Source organism: Haliaeetus leucocephalus, unplaced genomic scaffold, assembly GCF_000737465.1.
Source record: "Haliaeetus leucocephalus isolate CR32 unplaced genomic scaffold, Haliaeetus_leucocephalus-4.0 Scaffold848, whole genome shotgun sequence".
NCBI classification, from domain to species: Eukaryota; Metazoa; Chordata; class Aves; order Accipitriformes; family Accipitridae; genus Haliaeetus; species Haliaeetus leucocephalus.
The window spans coordinates 7,597,226-7,615,356 of NW_010973284.1; the positions used below are offsets into that span (position 1 = coordinate 7,597,226).

The window sequence follows — 18,131 nt, forward strand, 5'->3', positions numbered from 1 at the left end:
GGAGGCGGGAGCCAGCCGCCGGCCGCGCCGCCGCCGCTGCTGCTGCCGCCCCACAAGAGGATGAAGAAGCGGAAGGAGCTGAACGCCCTCATCGGCCTGGCCGCCGACGGCCGCAGGAAGAAGCCCGCCAAGAAGGGCTCGGGCCACCGGCTGCTGCGCACCGAGCCGCCCGCCTCCGACTCCGAGTCCAGCTCCGAGGAGGACGAGTTCGCCGGGGCGCGGGGCCGTTGCGGCAAGTGAGTCCCCGGGGCTGCCGCTGAGGCCCCGGCCCGGTCCTACCCGCCCGCCTGGGGCTCTGGCCCCGGCCCCGGGCCCGCCGCGGCGGGAGCCCCTCGCCTCAGCGCCGGTCTCGCTTCGGGGTTGTGGGGCGCTGGGGGCTGCCAGGACAGGCCTGGAGCCGCCCTGAGTGCGTCTGGCCCAACAGGTCGCCTGGCTGGGGGTAGAAGTGGATCTGAACCGCCCTCTGGCTTTCTTCTTACTGGTTTTTCCGTTCTGTGCTCACGGCGACTGGAGTCCTTAGAGCCGCTCGGGGTCACTCGCTTGAAACGTTGAGCGCGTTTATCCGTGCGTGTTTTGGCGCAGCAGAGTCCTGCGCCTGCGAGCTGACGCAGGCTGGTCTTCTTGTGGATGTGATGTGCTTTTTGCCAGTAAATAAACTTTTCGGTTAGGTAACAGCGTTATTAATGGCCCTCAAAGAATAACTAAAAGTAGGCACGTCACAGAGAAACTTAGGCTTTGGCAGTTTAGGGTAATTTAGAAGTATTTGTCATAACATTATGGTAATACCCTCTCTTGAAGCCTGCCTTCCAAGCTATCAAGCAGATGTTCCTAACATAAGTTTATGCGAGCAGAGCAGGAAATTTTAGTAAGGGAAACCTGACAGCTGCTCTTAAATATGCTAGATGTGCCTCCTGAGGATAAACTGAACAGAGTAATAGCCCTGATCTCACTGTAGAGCCTTATTTATTCTTGGAAGAGCTCTTGGTTAGCTCTTGTCAGCCAAAGCGTGTACTGTTCTGGTGCTGTCCCTTACTTTTATAGAACAGCATTTAAAATACAATTTTTCTAGGCACTATTGAATATTCACAATCTGTTATGTTTGTTTTATCCAGGGGAGACTATCTACGATGCTGCAAATTCTGTTACCCATTATGTGCGTTTGTCATTCTTGCCGCTTGTGTGGTAGCATGCGTTGGCTTAGTCTGGATGCAGGTGGCTCTCAAGGAGGATCTGGATGCAATAAAGGAGAAGTTTCGAACTAGTAAGTATAAACGTAACTACTCTATTTCACATTTGCTTTGGGCAGTATGAAGAGCTTTAGTTGCCTACCTGCTTATTCAAAGTCTGAAAGTACTGAATAGAAAAACTGCCCCTAAACTGAGGAGTCCTGTGGGCCAAAACCACTTGGAGGCTGGGTGACCATAAGGCAAATGTTACATATTCTTGCCTGCTCTATACCTTCTGAGGAGCAGGGACACTGGATTAGGTGGGCCTGTAGTTGCTTGTACGTACATTTCTAAAATTCCTGACTTTGGTCTTGGGAGTGCTCTTTTCCAAAGGAAGCCCCTGTTTAAAAAGAAGAAGTCCTAATATGTAAAACAGTCTAGGGGATTTTGATGCATTCCTTAAAAAAATTAATGGAAAACAATCTTCTTGTTTTGAGCTCTTTTAAAAACCTCTAATGTTTGCTGTGGTGTTACTGCAATTTGAATATTGTTTCGGTATTACATTGTTTTCTTCATGTTGGTGTGGAGTTACATCATGTTTAATACTTTGAAGTATGGAGTTAACATGAAGCATTTTGCTTGTAGGTCTCAGGTTTTCCCTGTCCATCTAGGATTTCAATATTATAACTTCTGTAGTGCCGAGGTATAACAAATGGTGAGATTTGTCTGTAATGTATGCTCTCGGTTCTCTATACCTCACCTCTGGACACAGGATATGTTTTGGTGCCTTATTTTAGTCGTGTTTAAAATCCTGTATATTGAAAAAGGCAAGGATAATCTGAGGATCTGTGTGAATGGAGCAGAAGAGAGTGAAGCTTAAGCATTCAGGTGGTCTCTAGCTGCTTCAGGAAAGCTAGGTAGTTATGTTTTGCCTGAGGCGCACTGCTGTTGAGTGTGGGTTTTGTCCCATTGCTTTGGTCTTCATCTTAGAATTTTTGTGCCTGGGACATGAAGATGACCTTAAAAATAAGGCTGGTGAAATCAGTTCAAAAATTAGCAGGCTGCTAGAGCTGGAGGTAAGCAGAGGCCTTGATTTGCTTGTGGTAAAAGAGGTATTGAGGAAATGTGTGTACAAATTCTTTGCTGTTGGTGTTTAGGGCTTCCTGTTCAGGTGTGTAACTCTGCTGTAAGGCAGGGAGTCCTCTGCCAAGGTGGAACCTGCTGGCTGGTGGGAGTGAGAGAAAGTGTTGTTGATAGATGTGCCTTTAATATTAACTGATACTGAACTCTGAAAGTCAGCCATAACTGGCATCCGCTAGTTATGGAGGATACTTTCAGTTACAGGTGCTGCTTTGTAGCTGTGAGTGTACTGAACAGCTCAGGAGTAGCTGTTCCTGTGTTCTGGGTAAGCTGACTGCTGCTCTTCATGTACTGGTCTGCTTTAAGTATGTACTGGCAGTAAAAGTTTTGCACGATGACAACATCTGTTGGCTTGGGTGTAGTTAAGTTTCATCATTCCTGTTCTACATAGACCTCTTTGTTAAAGCAGTTGTTTTCTCTGAGCTTACTGTCTGGCAATTACATAAGTGCTTGTTTTCTCCTAAATAGCTCTGATAGAAAAACCATGCATTTAATACTTCGTCTAGTGATAAAATAGTCTCAGATTTCCTTGCCACTGTAATAGCATGCCTAGAAGCTGGATGGGAGCCTTGTAATGAGGCACAGCATTAAAAACAACAACAAAAAAAGCAGACAGCAAGAATAACCTGGTTCCAAAAGGTAACATTGTGCTTTGGTGAGGTGTGTGGGTGGGTGGAGAAACAAAGGCACGGGTCCGTCTGTCCTACAGCAATTTTGCCGAAAACCAAACCTTCTTCCTCTGAATCTTCATCCAGATTTTTTTCCCCATAAGAGCGGATTCCCATGGCAGTATTTGTTTGTTAATGTTCTGCCATCCTTTGAACAGACTGAGTATAGTATGAGTGCTTTTTAAAAGTAAGATACCTTTGCATCTAGTATGTTTGGGATAGGGGGAGGTCATTGTGGTGTTTCCCTTCAGTTGTTAGTAATGATGCTAAGAATGCTCATAGTACTTAACCTTCCTAGCACTGCAAAAAACCCTTAAGTGGGGTCTCGCTGTACACAGAGTGGCAAAACAAAATAATTTGTCTGCAAGAGCCTCTGAAACATCAGATTCAGTGAGAACTACTTGTGTCAAACGGACAATTAGCTCTCAGTCTGTTTTGGCTAAAATACACCTTTCGCGGTCTTACTGAACCAAAAGTGCTGTTTGGATCTTGGGTGATCAATGCAGGCTCCTCTGTACCTAGAAATGACTTTTAGGACTCGCTTCAAGAAAAGCAAAGTGTTTTTTTTGAAGATGCATGGCTTTCCAGCTGTGTGTATCGGGGCAAGCACTCCACAGGCATGAAGTGTTCCTGAAGGTTTCCGCTTTTAACCAGATGGGTCACCCATGGAAATTTGTTCTGGGAGCTGCCAGCAGTGTACCACGTAGATCCCACTGCTCTTGGAAGTCTGGTCTGAATGATGGCAGTTTGTTGTGGAGCCATCTAGTGCTGTGTTACAGGGTGGAGGTGCAGGTTTTGGAGAACTCTGTCGTCTCCATCTCAAAACCTTTGTTTATTTGTTTCCCAGACCTAGGGATTTAGGATTGCCTAATAGTGCTTGCAGCTAAACAGCTTAGTCACTGCAGACCTGGAAGAGCTGCATTTCTGAGGCTCACTTGAATTGGTTTGAACTGCGTGTTTCCCCCTTCCTGTAGTATTAATTGCAGTAAAAACTGACTTTATTTCCAAGGGCCTTGTTTACTGATTTGTTTACCAACAGATGTTAGTGTGTAAGCTTATACATTTTTTTTCGTTGTCCTTCTGTCACACGGAACAACTGTAATCATGTTAAACTCTTTGGAATTCACTTCATCGTCAGCAGCCCCTTTGCAGTCTTGAAAAGGGCACTGAGGTTCATTTCACATACCTCCTTTGTCCTGGTACTGTTGGCAGTTCTTATTCACAGTCCCATTACTATTTCATGTTCCTCTGTGAAAGTAATGCAAAATAACTGCACTAAATAAAGACCTGCTGAGGCTTAGCCAGAATGACAGTACTATTGCAAAGTGTTAAATTTAGTATGGTCTCTCTGGGTTCTCTTTGTAGACATTAGTCCTCTTAAAACAAAAAAGAGCTGTCATTCTGAACAAATGCTTAATTCTGAATTGGCAGTAAAGCCATATGTAGAAACTGTTACTGCCTTCTTTCACTGCTGTAGATGTTGCTGCTTGTAATTTGTTTTCTGCGTTTCAATGTTGTTTACCCAGACTTTTGGGTTTTTTTTAAAACACATGTAATTATTTTTTCTTTTTTTTTTTTTTAGTGGAATCTAATCAGAAGACATCATTCCAAGAAATTCCTAAACTGAATGAAGATTTGGTGCAGAAGCAAAAGCAACTAGAACAAATTGAGACTGGAGAACTGGGGCTAAATAAAATTTGGATAAATATCACAGAGATCAATAAACAGGTGAGAGGGATCAGTGCTTGGTTTTGAAAAATAATAAAATATTCCATTCAAATTTATTTTTACAGAAATTAATTTCAAGTGCAGTGCTGAGCTTTTAGCTAAGGACTTCTCTGACCATATGCTAAACTTTTATTTTTAAAGTTAAAATGGAATATAAGCCGCATTATTAAACAAGCAAAAAAAGTTTGAGGATCTGGTTGGACTGGAGAGTGATTGCAAAGAGGAGAAATTATGCAACTGGTAGAAAGACTTCAGGCAGAACTTGAAAGAGCCTGAGAACTGTGCAGTTCTTAATTTTCCTGCTAAATAATTGTGATGCTTATGATGAGAGATTTGACATTTCAAATTTCTCAGAGCGTCTGCAAACGTTTCATAAGCATGAGAAGAGTTACCTGAATCACTACGAGTTCATGTTGCTACAAATGAAGTACTGGTGTCTTGTGAATATAAAATCTGCTAATACACACTTGGAATCTGAGCTGGTGTAAATCTTAGCTCTGTTTATGCGACTAGAACTAAGCCACTTAACAGAAAGCTGTTTCCTCAGCTGCTGTATTAACTCAGGCTTCAAACAAAGCATCCAGCAAGGCTGTTATTGAAATTCTTGCCTCTGAGGGTAAAAGTTCAGAGCTGCTCACATTTAGTGGTATCAAGAGGTATGTGTGGGAAACCCTCCTTGACACTGGTGCTTTGGGTTTAATTTTTATGAGTACTGAGGTTCCTGCTCAGATTGGTTTTTCTTCAGTCCCATGCAGTGGTTAAGTGCTTAATGAGGCATATAAATATGTTTGAAAATTTGACTTGCTTTCTTTAGCATCTGACAGTATGCATTATCCACTGATCTTTAGGTGCTTCATTAAACTTTTAAAATGCTGTCATCTGCACCTGGATGTTAAAGATACTTGCACATGGTTCTTGCAGGCCCTCAAGTTACTGCAGGGTCTGGTTACAGTCTGAGCCAGCTCTTCTGGGAATCAAAATTTAGTTACTGGATTTTTTCTATGAATTGTTGGGATGTGCTGCTGGGAGTTATTTCAGCCAATATTCACAGCTGTGGAACCAGAGACTCTGCACTCCAGCTGATCAGCATGGGCCTAATGTAAAATTAGGATCTTGCCCATTTCCTCAGCTTGTGAAACAACTTTTTTTTTTTTAATAACCAGAAGAAAGTGGGTTTTATCTGCTCTACTTTTGTGTTGTCAAATGTGGGAAGAAATTACTTTTCTTTGTTTTGACTACTGATGGCTACAAATTGATCTTAAAGTGATGGTGTTAGCAGTTAATGACTAGCATGTAGTTGGAATGAATAAGTAATCTCGAAGACCCATTTTCAATGCTGTCTGGGTCAAACAGTTGACAGAAATTGAGCTAACCTGCTGTACCTAGATTGTCACTCTTCCATTTCTGTAGCAGAAGGTTTGGGTGATACATGCAACTTCTTTGCCTGTCACTCAACTAGAGAAGTTGTATGGTTTTGCTGGGTTTTGCCAGGCGGGTTTGATTGCTAAATACAGGAGTGGATGACTGTTCCTTACGCGTAAGGGCTTGTTGCACAATTTTTTAAAATCTTTTCATGGGCAACAGCCTCTCTCTAAGGGGATGAATGTAAAATGGGCAGAGGGTGCCTTATTGAAAAGAAGGGGCTTCTATGGCTTTCAGTTAAAAAAAAAAAAAAAATCTTCTGTTGCAATAGGCAGAATATTTTTAATGTAGCCTAGGCAGGATTTCTAAACTAGAGACAGGGATGTTTTGTATGTGTGTACATACATAATTTTGTCTTGCCTTATGTTTTAATGTTATGAATTAAGTCATAATACTGGGGAAGGTCAGAATCAGGATTATGTTGACTAATTCTAAATATTCCTCTTTGGTTTTAGATATCACTATTAACCTCAACAGTAAATCATCTCAAAAACAACATAAAGTCTGCTTCTGATCTGATTTCTCTTCCTCTCACAGTAGAGAAACTTCAGAAGGCAAGTACTGTAAATGTGGCTATTGCTAAATGCATTCTGTGCTGCTAAGCTGCAACTGGGCTCTTGGGGACAGCAGTGACAACAGGAGTTACCTGAATTGCATGTGAGGAATATTTGCTTCTCTTGTTTTTAAATCGGACTTCATGTACTTGATATTGTATGGTCCTACGATAACGTATGGCAGGTAGAAAATTTGAAGGCCTTGTTTGGCCCTTTCTGGAGATTCATTTCTTTGTATTGTGTTGTCACTTCTTTACCTTGGACCTCATCTTTCTGGTTGCTTTCCCTCAGGCTGCTAATCTTAATATCATTTAAGACACTTGCAAAAAGTCTGTCTGCAGTTTTACAACTCTGCTTGCAATAGGTGGTTTGTTTAACTTTTTTAATTGGAAAAGAAAATGGATTGCTTTCTGGAAAACTTCCTCATCTTCAGCAGCATATAGTTCTACATCTGGCTCTGCATTTAGAGTCTTGAGGCAGGTAGGGGTCTAACTTGGGAGCAGTGGGCCTGGAACATTAGCATGGGAGCTTTCTTGGTGTTCAGTACACACACAGCAAAACATGAATTGTACTGGGATGGTTTTCTGACGATCGCTTGAAAGGTGGGTGACACAAGGTTACTTCTAAAGTGAATTCTGTTAATACAGTGTCTTACTGTGTGCCTTAGCTGAGCATTCTTTACCAAAGAACTGTCCTGTTTATTTTGGTAAAAAGAATGGCTTGTTGAAACTTCCCCGGCTCTTCCATGGCAGTTCTGTTTATTTAGCAATAAATATTTATATTGGGCTAACACCTAATGTCAGTCCAGTCTTTGTAGCTTTTATGGGCTTCCACTTCTCATTTCCTATCCCTACAAAATTAATGTATAATCAACAAGCTAGTCATATGCAAAGCAATTAGCGTGGTTTGGCTGATCAGGCTGACAGGATTTCTTCTTCTGGGAGGAGTACGAAGCTATTTCCTAAGCTTCTAATTTGCTGTTATGAGCATGCTGGATTTGCACTGTGTCGTATCAGAAGTAAGTCTTAAGGCAGTACCTAGTCTGGAACCCGCACCTACTTTATTTTTGTATATATATAAAAATCTATATTATATGTGTGATTTTTATATATATAAAAACCTTGTTGTCATCTTTCTGCCTTCAGTACTGTCAGGACAAAGTGTTAGTGTCAACAGGTTTCAGCTTGCAGTGATCTCCTGAACAGCAAGGCTTTTTCATGTTGAAATAAGTCCATCCTTGGTCACATTTTGTGAAAATCAAAGATCTTGGGAACTCTTGAGTTCTTTCCAGTCTCTGCTGTTGAGTCTAAGTAAGGTGTTAGATGTGGCATCTGTTTCCACTGCTCTCTTGATGCCATCTTGCTTGCATTTATGTTTTAGAAGGTTGATATAATAAAAACAGACCTGGAATCCTTCCAGGAGGTATATTGCAAGGTGTTGAGTATAGAAAAACTATTCAGAGGTTTAAATACAATAGTTTTAATGGTTTGTAAGTGTCATGCTAATGGAAAGCAATAGGTTTCAAGACTTGGACTTCTTTTTGACCTCTGTGTGCATGCCGCACTACCTCCTGTCACACAGCAGAACTTCAGTGGCTGTAGGTGGGTAGCGTGGCTTTTGATAGGCCTGGTGAAAAATCTTGTGCTCAATTGTCCTTTGCATCGAGCTGTCTTTGGAATTACCTGCCTTTCTTGGAGGAAACCATCTAGCAGCAGTCCTGGCTAACCAGGGAGGTCCCAGTTGACTGGAGGTTAGCAAATGTGACGCCCATCTACAAGAAGGGCTGGGAGGAGGATCTGGGGAACTACAGGCCTGTTGGTCTGACCTCAGTGCTGGGGAAGGTTATGGAGCACGTTATCTTGAGTGCCCTCGCACGGCACATACAGGACAACCAGGTGATGAGGCCCAGCCAACATGGGTTTACGAAAGGCAGGTCCTGCTTGACTAACCTGATCTCCTTCTATGACAAGGTGACCCGCTTAGTGGATGAGGGAAAAGCTGTGGATGTTGTCTGCCTCGACTTCAGTAAAGCCTTTGACACTGTTTCCCACAGTATTCTCCTGGAGAAACTGGCTGGTCATGGCTTGGGTGGGTGTACTCTTTGCTAGGTAAAAAAATGGCTGGGTGGCCAGGCCCAGAGAGTTGTGGTGAATGGAGTTAAATCCAGTTGGCAGCCGGTCACAAGTGGTGTTCCCCAGGGCTCAGTACTGGGGCCAGTTCTGTTTAGTATCTTTATCAATGTTCTGGATGAGGGGATGGAGTGCACCCTCAGTAAGTTTGCAGACTACACCAAGTTGGGAGGGAGGGTTGATCTGCTTGAGGGAATGCAGGCTCCACAGAGGGATCTGGACAGGCTGGATCAATGGGCCGAGGCCAATTGTATGAGGTTCAACAAGGCCAAGTGCTGGGTCCTGCACTTGGGTCACAGCAACCCCATGCAGCGCTACAGGTTTGGGGAAGAGTGGCTGGAAAGCTGCCCGGTGGAAAAGGACCTGGGGTTGACAGCCGGCTGAATATGGGCCAGCAGTGTGCCCAGGTGGCCAAGAAGGCCAACGGCATCCTGGTCTGTATCAGAAATGGTGTGGCCAGCAGCACTAGGGAAAGGATTGTCCCCCTGTACTCGGCACTGGTGAGGCGGCACCTCGAGTCCTGTGTTCAGTTTTGGGCCCCTCTCTACAGGAAAGACATTGAGGTGCTGGAGCATGTCCAAAGAAGGGCAACGAAGCTGGTGAAGGGTCTAGAGAATAAGTCCTATGAAGAGCAGCTGAGGGAACTGGGGTTGTTTAGTCTGGAGAAAAGGAGGCTGAAGGGAGACCTTATCGCCCTCTACAACTGCCTGAAAGGAGGTTGTAGCGAGGTGAGTATCGTTCTCTTCTCCCAAGTAACAAGTGATAGGACAAGAGGAAATGGCCTCAAGTTGAACCAGGGGAGGTTTAGATTGGATATTAGGAAAAACTTCTTCACCAAAAGGGTTGTCAAGCATTGGAACAAGCTTCCTGGGAAAGTGGTTGAGTCACCATCCCTAGAGGTATTTAAAAGATGTGTGGATGTGTAGAGACATGGTTTAGGGGCGGACTTGGCAGCATTAGGTTAACGGTTGGACTCAATGAACGTAAAGGTCCTTTCCAACCTAAGTGATTCTGTGAAAAGGCTGCTCTACTTAGAATAGGATTTTGGTTTCTTAAGCCTTTTTCCCTGTAGGCACTGTTCCTGAAAATGGGGAGCTGCCTGCTGGTGTTAGTCCTGAAGGACTACTGAAGGGGTTCCTCTTGGACAGCGGCTTTTGTTCAGGCTCATGAAAGGTGCTAAAGGTATCCTGAGGTCCTCCAGGGTGGAGAGATTGTTTTCTGAACCTGTGTTCAGACTTGCAAACTGAAGAGCCGGAGGAAGATTCGTGTGGCTATCATTTGAATATAGTCTGGATAGCTAGAGGGTCACTTCAGTGCCTTAAGAGCTTATGAACATAACAGAGTCGTAGGAAAAGGGGATTTTTAGATGGGTTCTGTTTGTTTTAATGATCAAAGAAAGTATTTAAAATGGAATGAGAAGCATAGGGGCATGGTCTGTCTCATTACTGTAACTTCCACTAGTGTTTGTGCATGTCCTAGCTAACAATCTGACTCTAGGTGCTATGCTGTCAGCTGCTAAAACACCAGTGCAGCTTTACAGAATAGTTACTTTCTAAAGTTAGAGTTGGGCATGAAGACAAGGGAAGGATGAGACGGGAGTAGTCGGAGAGCGGGCTGACTGTACCTGCAGAATTCACAGGGGGTTTCCTGATTCTTCAGAGCTATTCTTTCATTTTAAAAAAGGCAATGCTTTCTTGAAAATCTGCAACCTTTGGCAGACTAGTTTTGCCGCATGTGATGCATAGCCCTGAAAGACAATTAAGGCAGGATAAATCAGTGATGTCAGCATCCTTGTATTCAATACAAATACTCCATGTAGAGAGAGGAGGTAAGATGTCTTCATGTCAGGATTTTTTTTTTTTTAATTAATGCCAGAACACTTGTATTGTTTTCGGAGTGGGAGCAGCAAACCTGTAATTTTGGTTATCTAGCTTAAGTTGTCATAGTGTAGAGTGTGTCTTTGTTTATTGGCCTGGAGATGCGATGGGTATAATTCACAGTTTTGTCTGCAAAGAAAGTTCTGAATACTTCAAATTCATGTGCATATTTTTGTGGCAGTCTGCCTGTAGTTTCACTAACAAAACACTGTGTTGAGCAGATTGAAACTTTGAGATTGTGCAGTTTGAGCAAGGCTGAGATTTTTGTCATCTTCTTTATTCCAGACTGTAGCAAACATAGGCAGCACGCTTACCAGTGTTTCTCATGATGTTGAAAATATACAGACAGCCATTGAAGAATACAAGAAATCCATAGAAATACTCCAGAATGATGTGGTAAGAAAATGTACTGATTTAACATTGCGTTTTAACAGTTACCTGCCTAATATGAAGCAAGTTTAAGAACTGTGTGGAGTTCTGCCTTATGTCTTCAAAATACTTTTGAAGTTTCAGTAGGTGCTGGTTGGTACATTAATGAGCTAATCTTCTAATCCTTGTGTGGCACCTCCTGTATGATACCGAGTATGTATTTCTCTGGAGCCAGAATTGTTGGTGCCTGCTACACTGCAGATTTTTGCTTCCTACTACACAGATGTGGAGCCTTGGGAATCTCTGCTTCTGTGTGATGCAGGGTACTGCTTATGGTAGCTGTCAGCACTGTCTTAGGATTGGGGATGGTGGAAGCATTGAGATAGTTTGTTGGTTGAATTAAGGATGCATAATAAGGATGAAATTACTGGCCATCTTTACCAGCAACTACTCACTGTATTTATACTGACCTCTCACTTGGGGTTAAAAAATTGAGCCAATAATTAAAGTTTTTCAGCTAAACTGCAATATAGCATTACTTTAATAGGAATACTTGCAGATAAAATTTAGATTAGGCACATTATCAAACCTGATTCAGCCAGTGGGTGCTACGAAAACATTGCAGATATGGCAGTGTGTATGGTAGCAGTGAAATTTGTATCATAATACTTCATTAAAGGGAGAAGCACTAATTACAAGGGTTTAATTAAAATAAATTTGGACCTTAGGTGTTTGAAGGAGAAAACTCTGTATTAGCCTAGTTAAAATACTGCATGCCCAACAGACATGAGTGACTATAGTTGTTGCAAAACATCCTTGGCTACAGCCTGCCAGTTATTAAAAGCTTAGTATTTTTTTACAAGCTTTTGGTAACGTAATTTTCTGCTTCTTTCCTTAGAAGGAATTAAAACAGATACCTTCACTTCCTTCCACTATTGTGCCATGGACTGAGAGAAATCAGACCGAAAATTGCAAAAAGGTATTTTTCTTCCTTGCACGGGGAATATTGTTACAATTATCACTGGTATGTAGCTTTTTTGTGTGTTTTGCGGTACTGTATTGTACAAAAAAAGTACATTTTTTATCATGACAATACAGATAGCATCTTTCAGAACAAAATACAAGTAACTTTGCTGTGGTTTCTTCCTGTGTATGTGCAAACAGGGAAGTACCCTGGTCTGAGAGTACTTTTTTTTGTGCTCTAACTGGGTGAGGAGTAAAAAGGCTGAAATTAATATCTAACAAATTATAGGTGTACTTTGCTCATGTAAGTGGAAATGAGTTAAAGGCTTTTTATGGAATGGATTTTATGGCAGGTACTTGCCAATCTGATCAAATTTGGGAGTGGCATGTGTTGAGTCACCCTCAATATAATGAAGTATGGAAAGCAGGGATTCAGCAACCAAAAAAAAAAAAAAAAAGGATAATGTGTGGGTGTTTAGCTGAAGGGGTTGGAATGGAATGACTGCATTTATTTACACTTAATACAGTCGATATCTTCCTCAAAAATGAATCTTGTGTATAAATATCCCTAGTACATGCTTTCTTGGGAAAAATAGTTGGTGTGGTTACTAAGCTTGCCCCTGGAAAATTAGATGAATAGGCTTTCTGTGTTTGCTGGCACAGCTGAAGTGATTACATTAGCAACAAAGAGGTTAGTCCTGAGGAAGAATTTCAGTTTCAGACTTTGAAAGCTGGAATAACTTTCTGGAAGCTTCCAGTTGGATGTTTTCAGTGGTGTCGGTGGAGAGCCAGTCTGAAGTCTGCCCGGTTAAATTGGGTCAGTCACCATGTTGTTAATAGCAAGAGCACTGCAGAGGTTGAGTAAACTGATGTGCTGGTTTTATATTTCAGGAAAGCCAGTCACTGCATGCAGCTTTGGAAGAGCTAAATAATACTGTAGTGGTGTACCAAAAGTTGAATGACATCAAGCTTCTAAATGTGGATTCAGCCATTGGTAACCTTAGCCGGAGGGTTATGCTGTTAGAAAACTCTCCCCTTGCTGTGAATAATCTGGACAAAAGAGAGAACTTGTCTACCAATGTGGTAAGTATTTGATGACTAAGGGTGTCTACTCAGGCTAGTAGTTTCAATACTTTGTATATACTACAGATAGAGCTTTTCAAACCTAACTGAGGAAAATGTCAGAGTGAAACTTGAGACACTTAGGATTTAATTTTAAAAGGCTGGAATTTGTTCCACATTTCTGAACAGGTAACCAACGTTAAGAGTATCTCTGAAGTAGTCATTTCTTCCCTACAGAATCTACAGAAAAATATCCAAAACACTCTGACGTTTAAGACTTGGGTGACTGCTTAATGGGGCAGGGTTCACAAACCTCTTTAACTATGTTTTGGGAAGGCACTCTGACACAGATCTGTTAAGACCACTGAGAAGCTAGGTGGGCCTCTGGATTGTTCAGTGGTGCTTAAATGCTAACAAAAAAAAGCTAAAAAAAAAAAAAAATTAATACTAAATATGTTTGTAAATCCTTCCATTGCTTTCTGTATGCCATACTGGGCCCAGTCTCTGAGAACGTGTTCTGTATGTTTAGCAATAAGGAACATGCTGACGTTGCTGTGGTAGATTACATAAGCCACTGTCTTCATGTTTATTCTAGAATGTATTTGTTCTGTTTTTTTCCTGCTTCATGCCTGCCGAATTTGAAGGAAAGAAACTCTATTGTAGAAAATAATAAGCACATGAATAAACTCAGCCCCCCTCCATTTTTCCTGTAGGCGAATGATGCAACTACCTCTCTAAAAGTAGAAAATGAAGATCAACTAGATAATGAAACTCATTCAAATAAAGAACTGAAGGTAAAGTAAGGAAACACAAATTACACTGAAATAGTAGAGCCATTCTCTTCATAATTATGTTTTAAATGAGACTTAATTGAGGAAAGATCTACAAGCAGGCTAATCTAGTTTCTTTTGAAAGTCCAGAGTAGAAGGACAGCTTATCCACCCCATTTTGAGGACAGGAAGTCAATTAGGATGGAAGAAAAGTTGGAATAGATTAAAGTCTTGCCATTCTGACTATGTATGGGATATCATAGCAGAGCTGCTGCAGTATCCTTCCATGCAGCTGAAAGAATTTTGGAAGGTTCAGACCATGGTCCAGTGGAACAGGGGGCTCTGGCAGCCAGCTCATTTGAGTACCCATTGCCATGCTCTCAGCAAAGCTAGCCCAACTGTTGTGGGTTCACACCACAAATGTGGTTACGGTATTTATCCAGGTTTAAAAACTTTCTTGGGTTGACTTAGAGAAACTTTGCACCAGTGGAATCTAGGAATTAATGAAAGCTGCATTTCGGTAATGATCTGATGGCTGGCTGCAAGCGAGTTTAACAGACTAACTGAATGGCCAAATTGTGGGCTGGGGATAAGAGGCGGTGTTGTTGAGGTTAGTTTCCATCTTCTGGAATGAAGGCAGGTGGGTGAAGTGGCTACACTGTCAGTTCCAGGCTTGGATTGATGTGAACTCAACCTATCAGCTGGAACCTACTCATAAAGAGGGCAAAGGAGCTCCAGACTGAAAAATGTGATGGTTTTACTTTGACAGAGATATAGTGACTCCTGCACTAAGGTAGTCAGTTCTGCAGACAAACATTTGAAACAGTTGTGCAATTCGATGTATAAACGTTCATGCCAAGTATGATTATATTACAATTTTTCAGAGTCTTGCTCATTTATCTAAGAAATACAGAAATGTCACATTTTTTTTTTAAATTGGTGTCTGCAAAATAGTTGAATAGTTGCCTGCTTTTCAGGTTGAGGTACTGATTCTATTGGTTTTTTACAGGCCATGTGAATTTATTCCTTACATCTTTCCATAGTGGTTTGTTGTTGTTGTTTTTTGTTTGGTTGGTGTTTTGGGTTTTTTTTTTAACTTTTAAAATCTTGTTTATCACTTTTAAACTTGGATCAGCCTGGAGACCTCCAAGTCACACAAAAGTACTTACGTAGTTTAAGTTACTTCTTTTCCTGATCTTCTCTGTCTGCTGATGGGGTGCTTTTTAAGAATTTTTTTTTTCTACATATGCAGGAAACAGGACCTAGAGATTCTCAGGTATCAAAACTAAAAGAGAAGCTTCAGCTGATCAGTGCTCTCACAGGCAAGCCAGAAAATGACAAACCCATTGAGACATCAAAGAATGGTAAGAATGTGTTAAAATAGTTATCCCTAATCTGAAGGTCCCCTGTCTAATTCAAAGAATAACTAATGAAGGTGGATAATTTAGACTGTTCCTTAAGATTTTGGTGAAGATTATTTCAGTTAAAGTGGTAGGAAACTGATGGCTCTAAAACAGAAAACTATGTATGACTACAAAAGTTTGAAGGTGACTTTCCATGTGTATAGCAGGATTCACATGCATCAATAGCTTGTATTTAAAGGCATACCTGTAGAAATTTATACCCAGTAACATCTATTTTTGCTTTTTCAAAAAATCCAAGTGTAACATAGAGGAAAGGTCTGCATGTCTTTTGACTTGTCTCAGTTCTGCACTTTTGCTGTTCAGTTAGGGCTGAAGATAAGATTTGAAATACTTCATTACAGTAGAACTGTGCTTGCTGTTAATTTGCTAAGCAGCAACTGGGAAGTTTAGACCTTGCTGTTGGGGAAGATAGATACCTGCATTGACAAGGTGAAAACAACCCAGGTGGGCAGATGTAATTTTGTTAATAAAGATTATTCAGCACTTTCAGACTGGGAAGTAGAAAGCACTTCCAAGACATTCTTTCTATGGGGTTTACAAATACACATCTAGTACAGTATGAACGATTAAAGCTGCATAACTGTCCAAAACCAAGTTTCCTTCCTTCTGTTCTTCCAGTTATTGATAAAAGGGGCAACACTGCTGTATTCTGAAACGATTTTGCGGCATTCTTATGCTATATAGCATCTGTAATGAAAAAAAAAATCTAAAAATTCATTAGTTTTATCGGAATTTTTTTTCTGCTAACTGTAATTCTGTGGAATTAGTAAGACTAACAGAAATTGTTTTATAACAGTTGAAAGTAGTCTGAGTACTACAGCAAAGCCCACAGACCTTTCAAGGCTGGCTTCAAGGTCAGCTGATGACATCACAGAGAGTAATGGACAGCTGAGACATCTGTCCTTACCAGGAATTTCCAGCATCAGAGGTATGTCCTTTCTAGGCTGACCTTTTCTTTTTCTGAATATTTCATGCAAATCTTTAGGAGATGAAAAGTATAAATGGAATTATTATATTATAGTGTGTCTGGGCATTCTTGGAAAAATTAGGTCAATTTTAAAAGCTTCACAACTATGGACTTTAAAAAAAAAAAGGTAATTAAAAAAAAACGAAAAGAAAAGAATAGCATGTAAAAGAAAAGAAACTGGGATTTAAACAGGAGCGTGCATTATAAGTGAATTATAATTGTTTTGAGTGCCAAAGTATTATACCAAGTGCCCCAGAGATTGGGAGGGAAGTCAAGGGCAGAATTAGGGTGCTGAAGGAAAATGAAGTAGGTGTGAGTGTGTATGTTTTGTGTTTCTTTTTCTTTATATATTTTTTTTAAGAGAATACTGCCTGCTCAAATGAATGGTTTCTGGATCTTGCTGTTCAGTCTTTTCAGCTACTGAAAGGGCAATGCTTTGCATCAGGAAATGAATAGACACTTTTCCCTTTATATCATCTGTGCTGTTGGTATAGCAACAGTCATTCAGAGCTTGCTTTTGTGGAGGATAACTGCATCTGTATGCAGTTAGTGGCTGTAGAATGGGTTATTAGTTGTGGCCAGAAATAGGGATTACTTTTTTCAGATTTGATGTAATTTAATCCAGAAATGTTAGTGCTTTTTTCTCCTAAACTGTTACTGACAGCTTGCGACAACGCAGAAGGCAAACTACGTACTTGGGGAAGCTTTATTTAATTACTAGGTAGTAAGACATAGTGCAGTAAAACTGGAGGAGCAGCTTATAGGATATTCCTGTGTAATTAAAGGAACTACTTTTCAATCCTTGTTCTCTTTGCAGATCTTCAGAATTTGTTTGAAAAAGCAACTGAAGATACTGGTGGAAAACTATCATATGAAGATCTTCAAAAGCTGCTTGGCTCTACAGCCCAAGAGTCACAGAGCTTTAAGAAATTTGACACAGATGGAGATGAGAAATACTCATTACAAGAACTGAGATTAGCATTAGGTGTATAGGATATATATTTAGAAATGTGATATCAATGGATGCTACTGTAGCTAAAGGAAACTACGGGACATGAAAAACTATGTCTGCACTTTTCCAGTGTTTTACTGATCTTTGGAGCTAAATTACTGTACACATTGCCACCTCTTTTTTCATTTGCATTTATTGAAAAGAAATTTGCAAATTTATATGTTCATAGGACATAATATTGGGACTGTGTTAAAATCCAGAAAATTCCCAAAGTTGGAAACATTTTCCCCTCATTGTTTCCCTTTCAAGGGACTTCTTGTTTTTAATTTAAAATGTGTACATACTAAAATAAAACTATGGTTTTATATTTCACTGAAATTTGCCTTAAATTAGAGAGCTGCACTTTATGTAGAGCAGAAGGAAATCTGTCTTGTAAAGGTGGGCTGCTTCTGCTTGTAAATATTTGAGACAGAGTAAATTATGCATATTTAAGGGGAAGTTTGTGTCAGGAGATGTGTTGGTAATAAGCTGTTTACAATGAGAGGCTGAGCCTAAAAGGGATGGTTAAGAGCTTCGGCTAAACTTCTAATTTTGACTAAGTATATCCATGAATGAGTTTGGACTCAGTCAGAGGAAAACAGGAGTGGTAAATCATGCCCATCTATATAGCAGGATTTATTTTTAGAGGGAAGAGTTGAAAGTGTTTTTATATCATAAGCCTACAGGAGCAATTACCTACCAAGTGCTTGGGTTTTCACTTCAGCATTCTTTTAGCTTTGCTGTATTGCATCCAGGTTACATTTTGTGAGATGAGCCTTTCTGTTTTTCAAAAAAAGAAACTATTGTAGACTTTTACCTCTTAAACATCTGTTAAAGTTATTCAATGCAGCCTACTGAGTAGCATCTGAATAGTTCATGCCTTGGGTACAATCAGCAGTGT

General features: G+C 40.9%; 1 protein-coding gene across 2 annotated transcripts; it reads left to right on the plus strand.

Annotated features, from left to right (window-relative positions):
- Positions 1-11: 11 nt before the first annotated feature.
- Positions 12-18,030, plus strand: EFCAB14 (EF-hand calcium binding domain 14). 2 transcript variants are annotated; one of them, XM_010582423.1, is made up of 11 exons: positions 12-236; positions 1,113-1,261; positions 4,557-4,702; positions 6,580-6,678; positions 10,970-11,080; positions 11,952-12,032; positions 12,908-13,099; positions 13,792-13,872; positions 15,101-15,212; positions 16,069-16,200; positions 17,057-18,030. In XM_010582423.1, exons 1-11 carry the CDS (start codon positions 61-63, stop codon positions 17,230-17,232), a joined length of 1,455 nt encoding a protein of 484 aa, XP_010580725.1. In that variant the 5' UTR covers positions 12-60; the 3' UTR covers positions 17,233-18,030. The 2 variants fall into 2 exon arrangements, with proteins under 2 accessions (XP_010580725.1, XP_010580726.1); XM_010582424.1 differs by lacking the exon at positions 13,792-13,872.
- The last annotated feature ends 101 nt before the right edge of the window (positions 18,031-18,131 follow it).

Bases quoted from the DNA above. Each gene is read 5' to 3' on its own strand.
- EFCAB14 (XM_010582423.1), top strand. From the start codon at position 61: ATGAAGAAGCGGAAGGAGCTGAACGCCCTCATCGGCCTGGCCGCCGAC. The intron at 1,262-4,556 runs GTAAGTATAAAC...TTTTTTTTTTAG, and splicing joins AAAGGAGAAGTTTCGAACTA to TGGAATCTAATCAGAAGACA. The intron at 4,703-6,579 runs GTGAGAGGGATC...CTTTGGTTTTAG, and splicing joins TCACAGAGATCAATAAACAG to ATATCACTATTAACCTCAAC.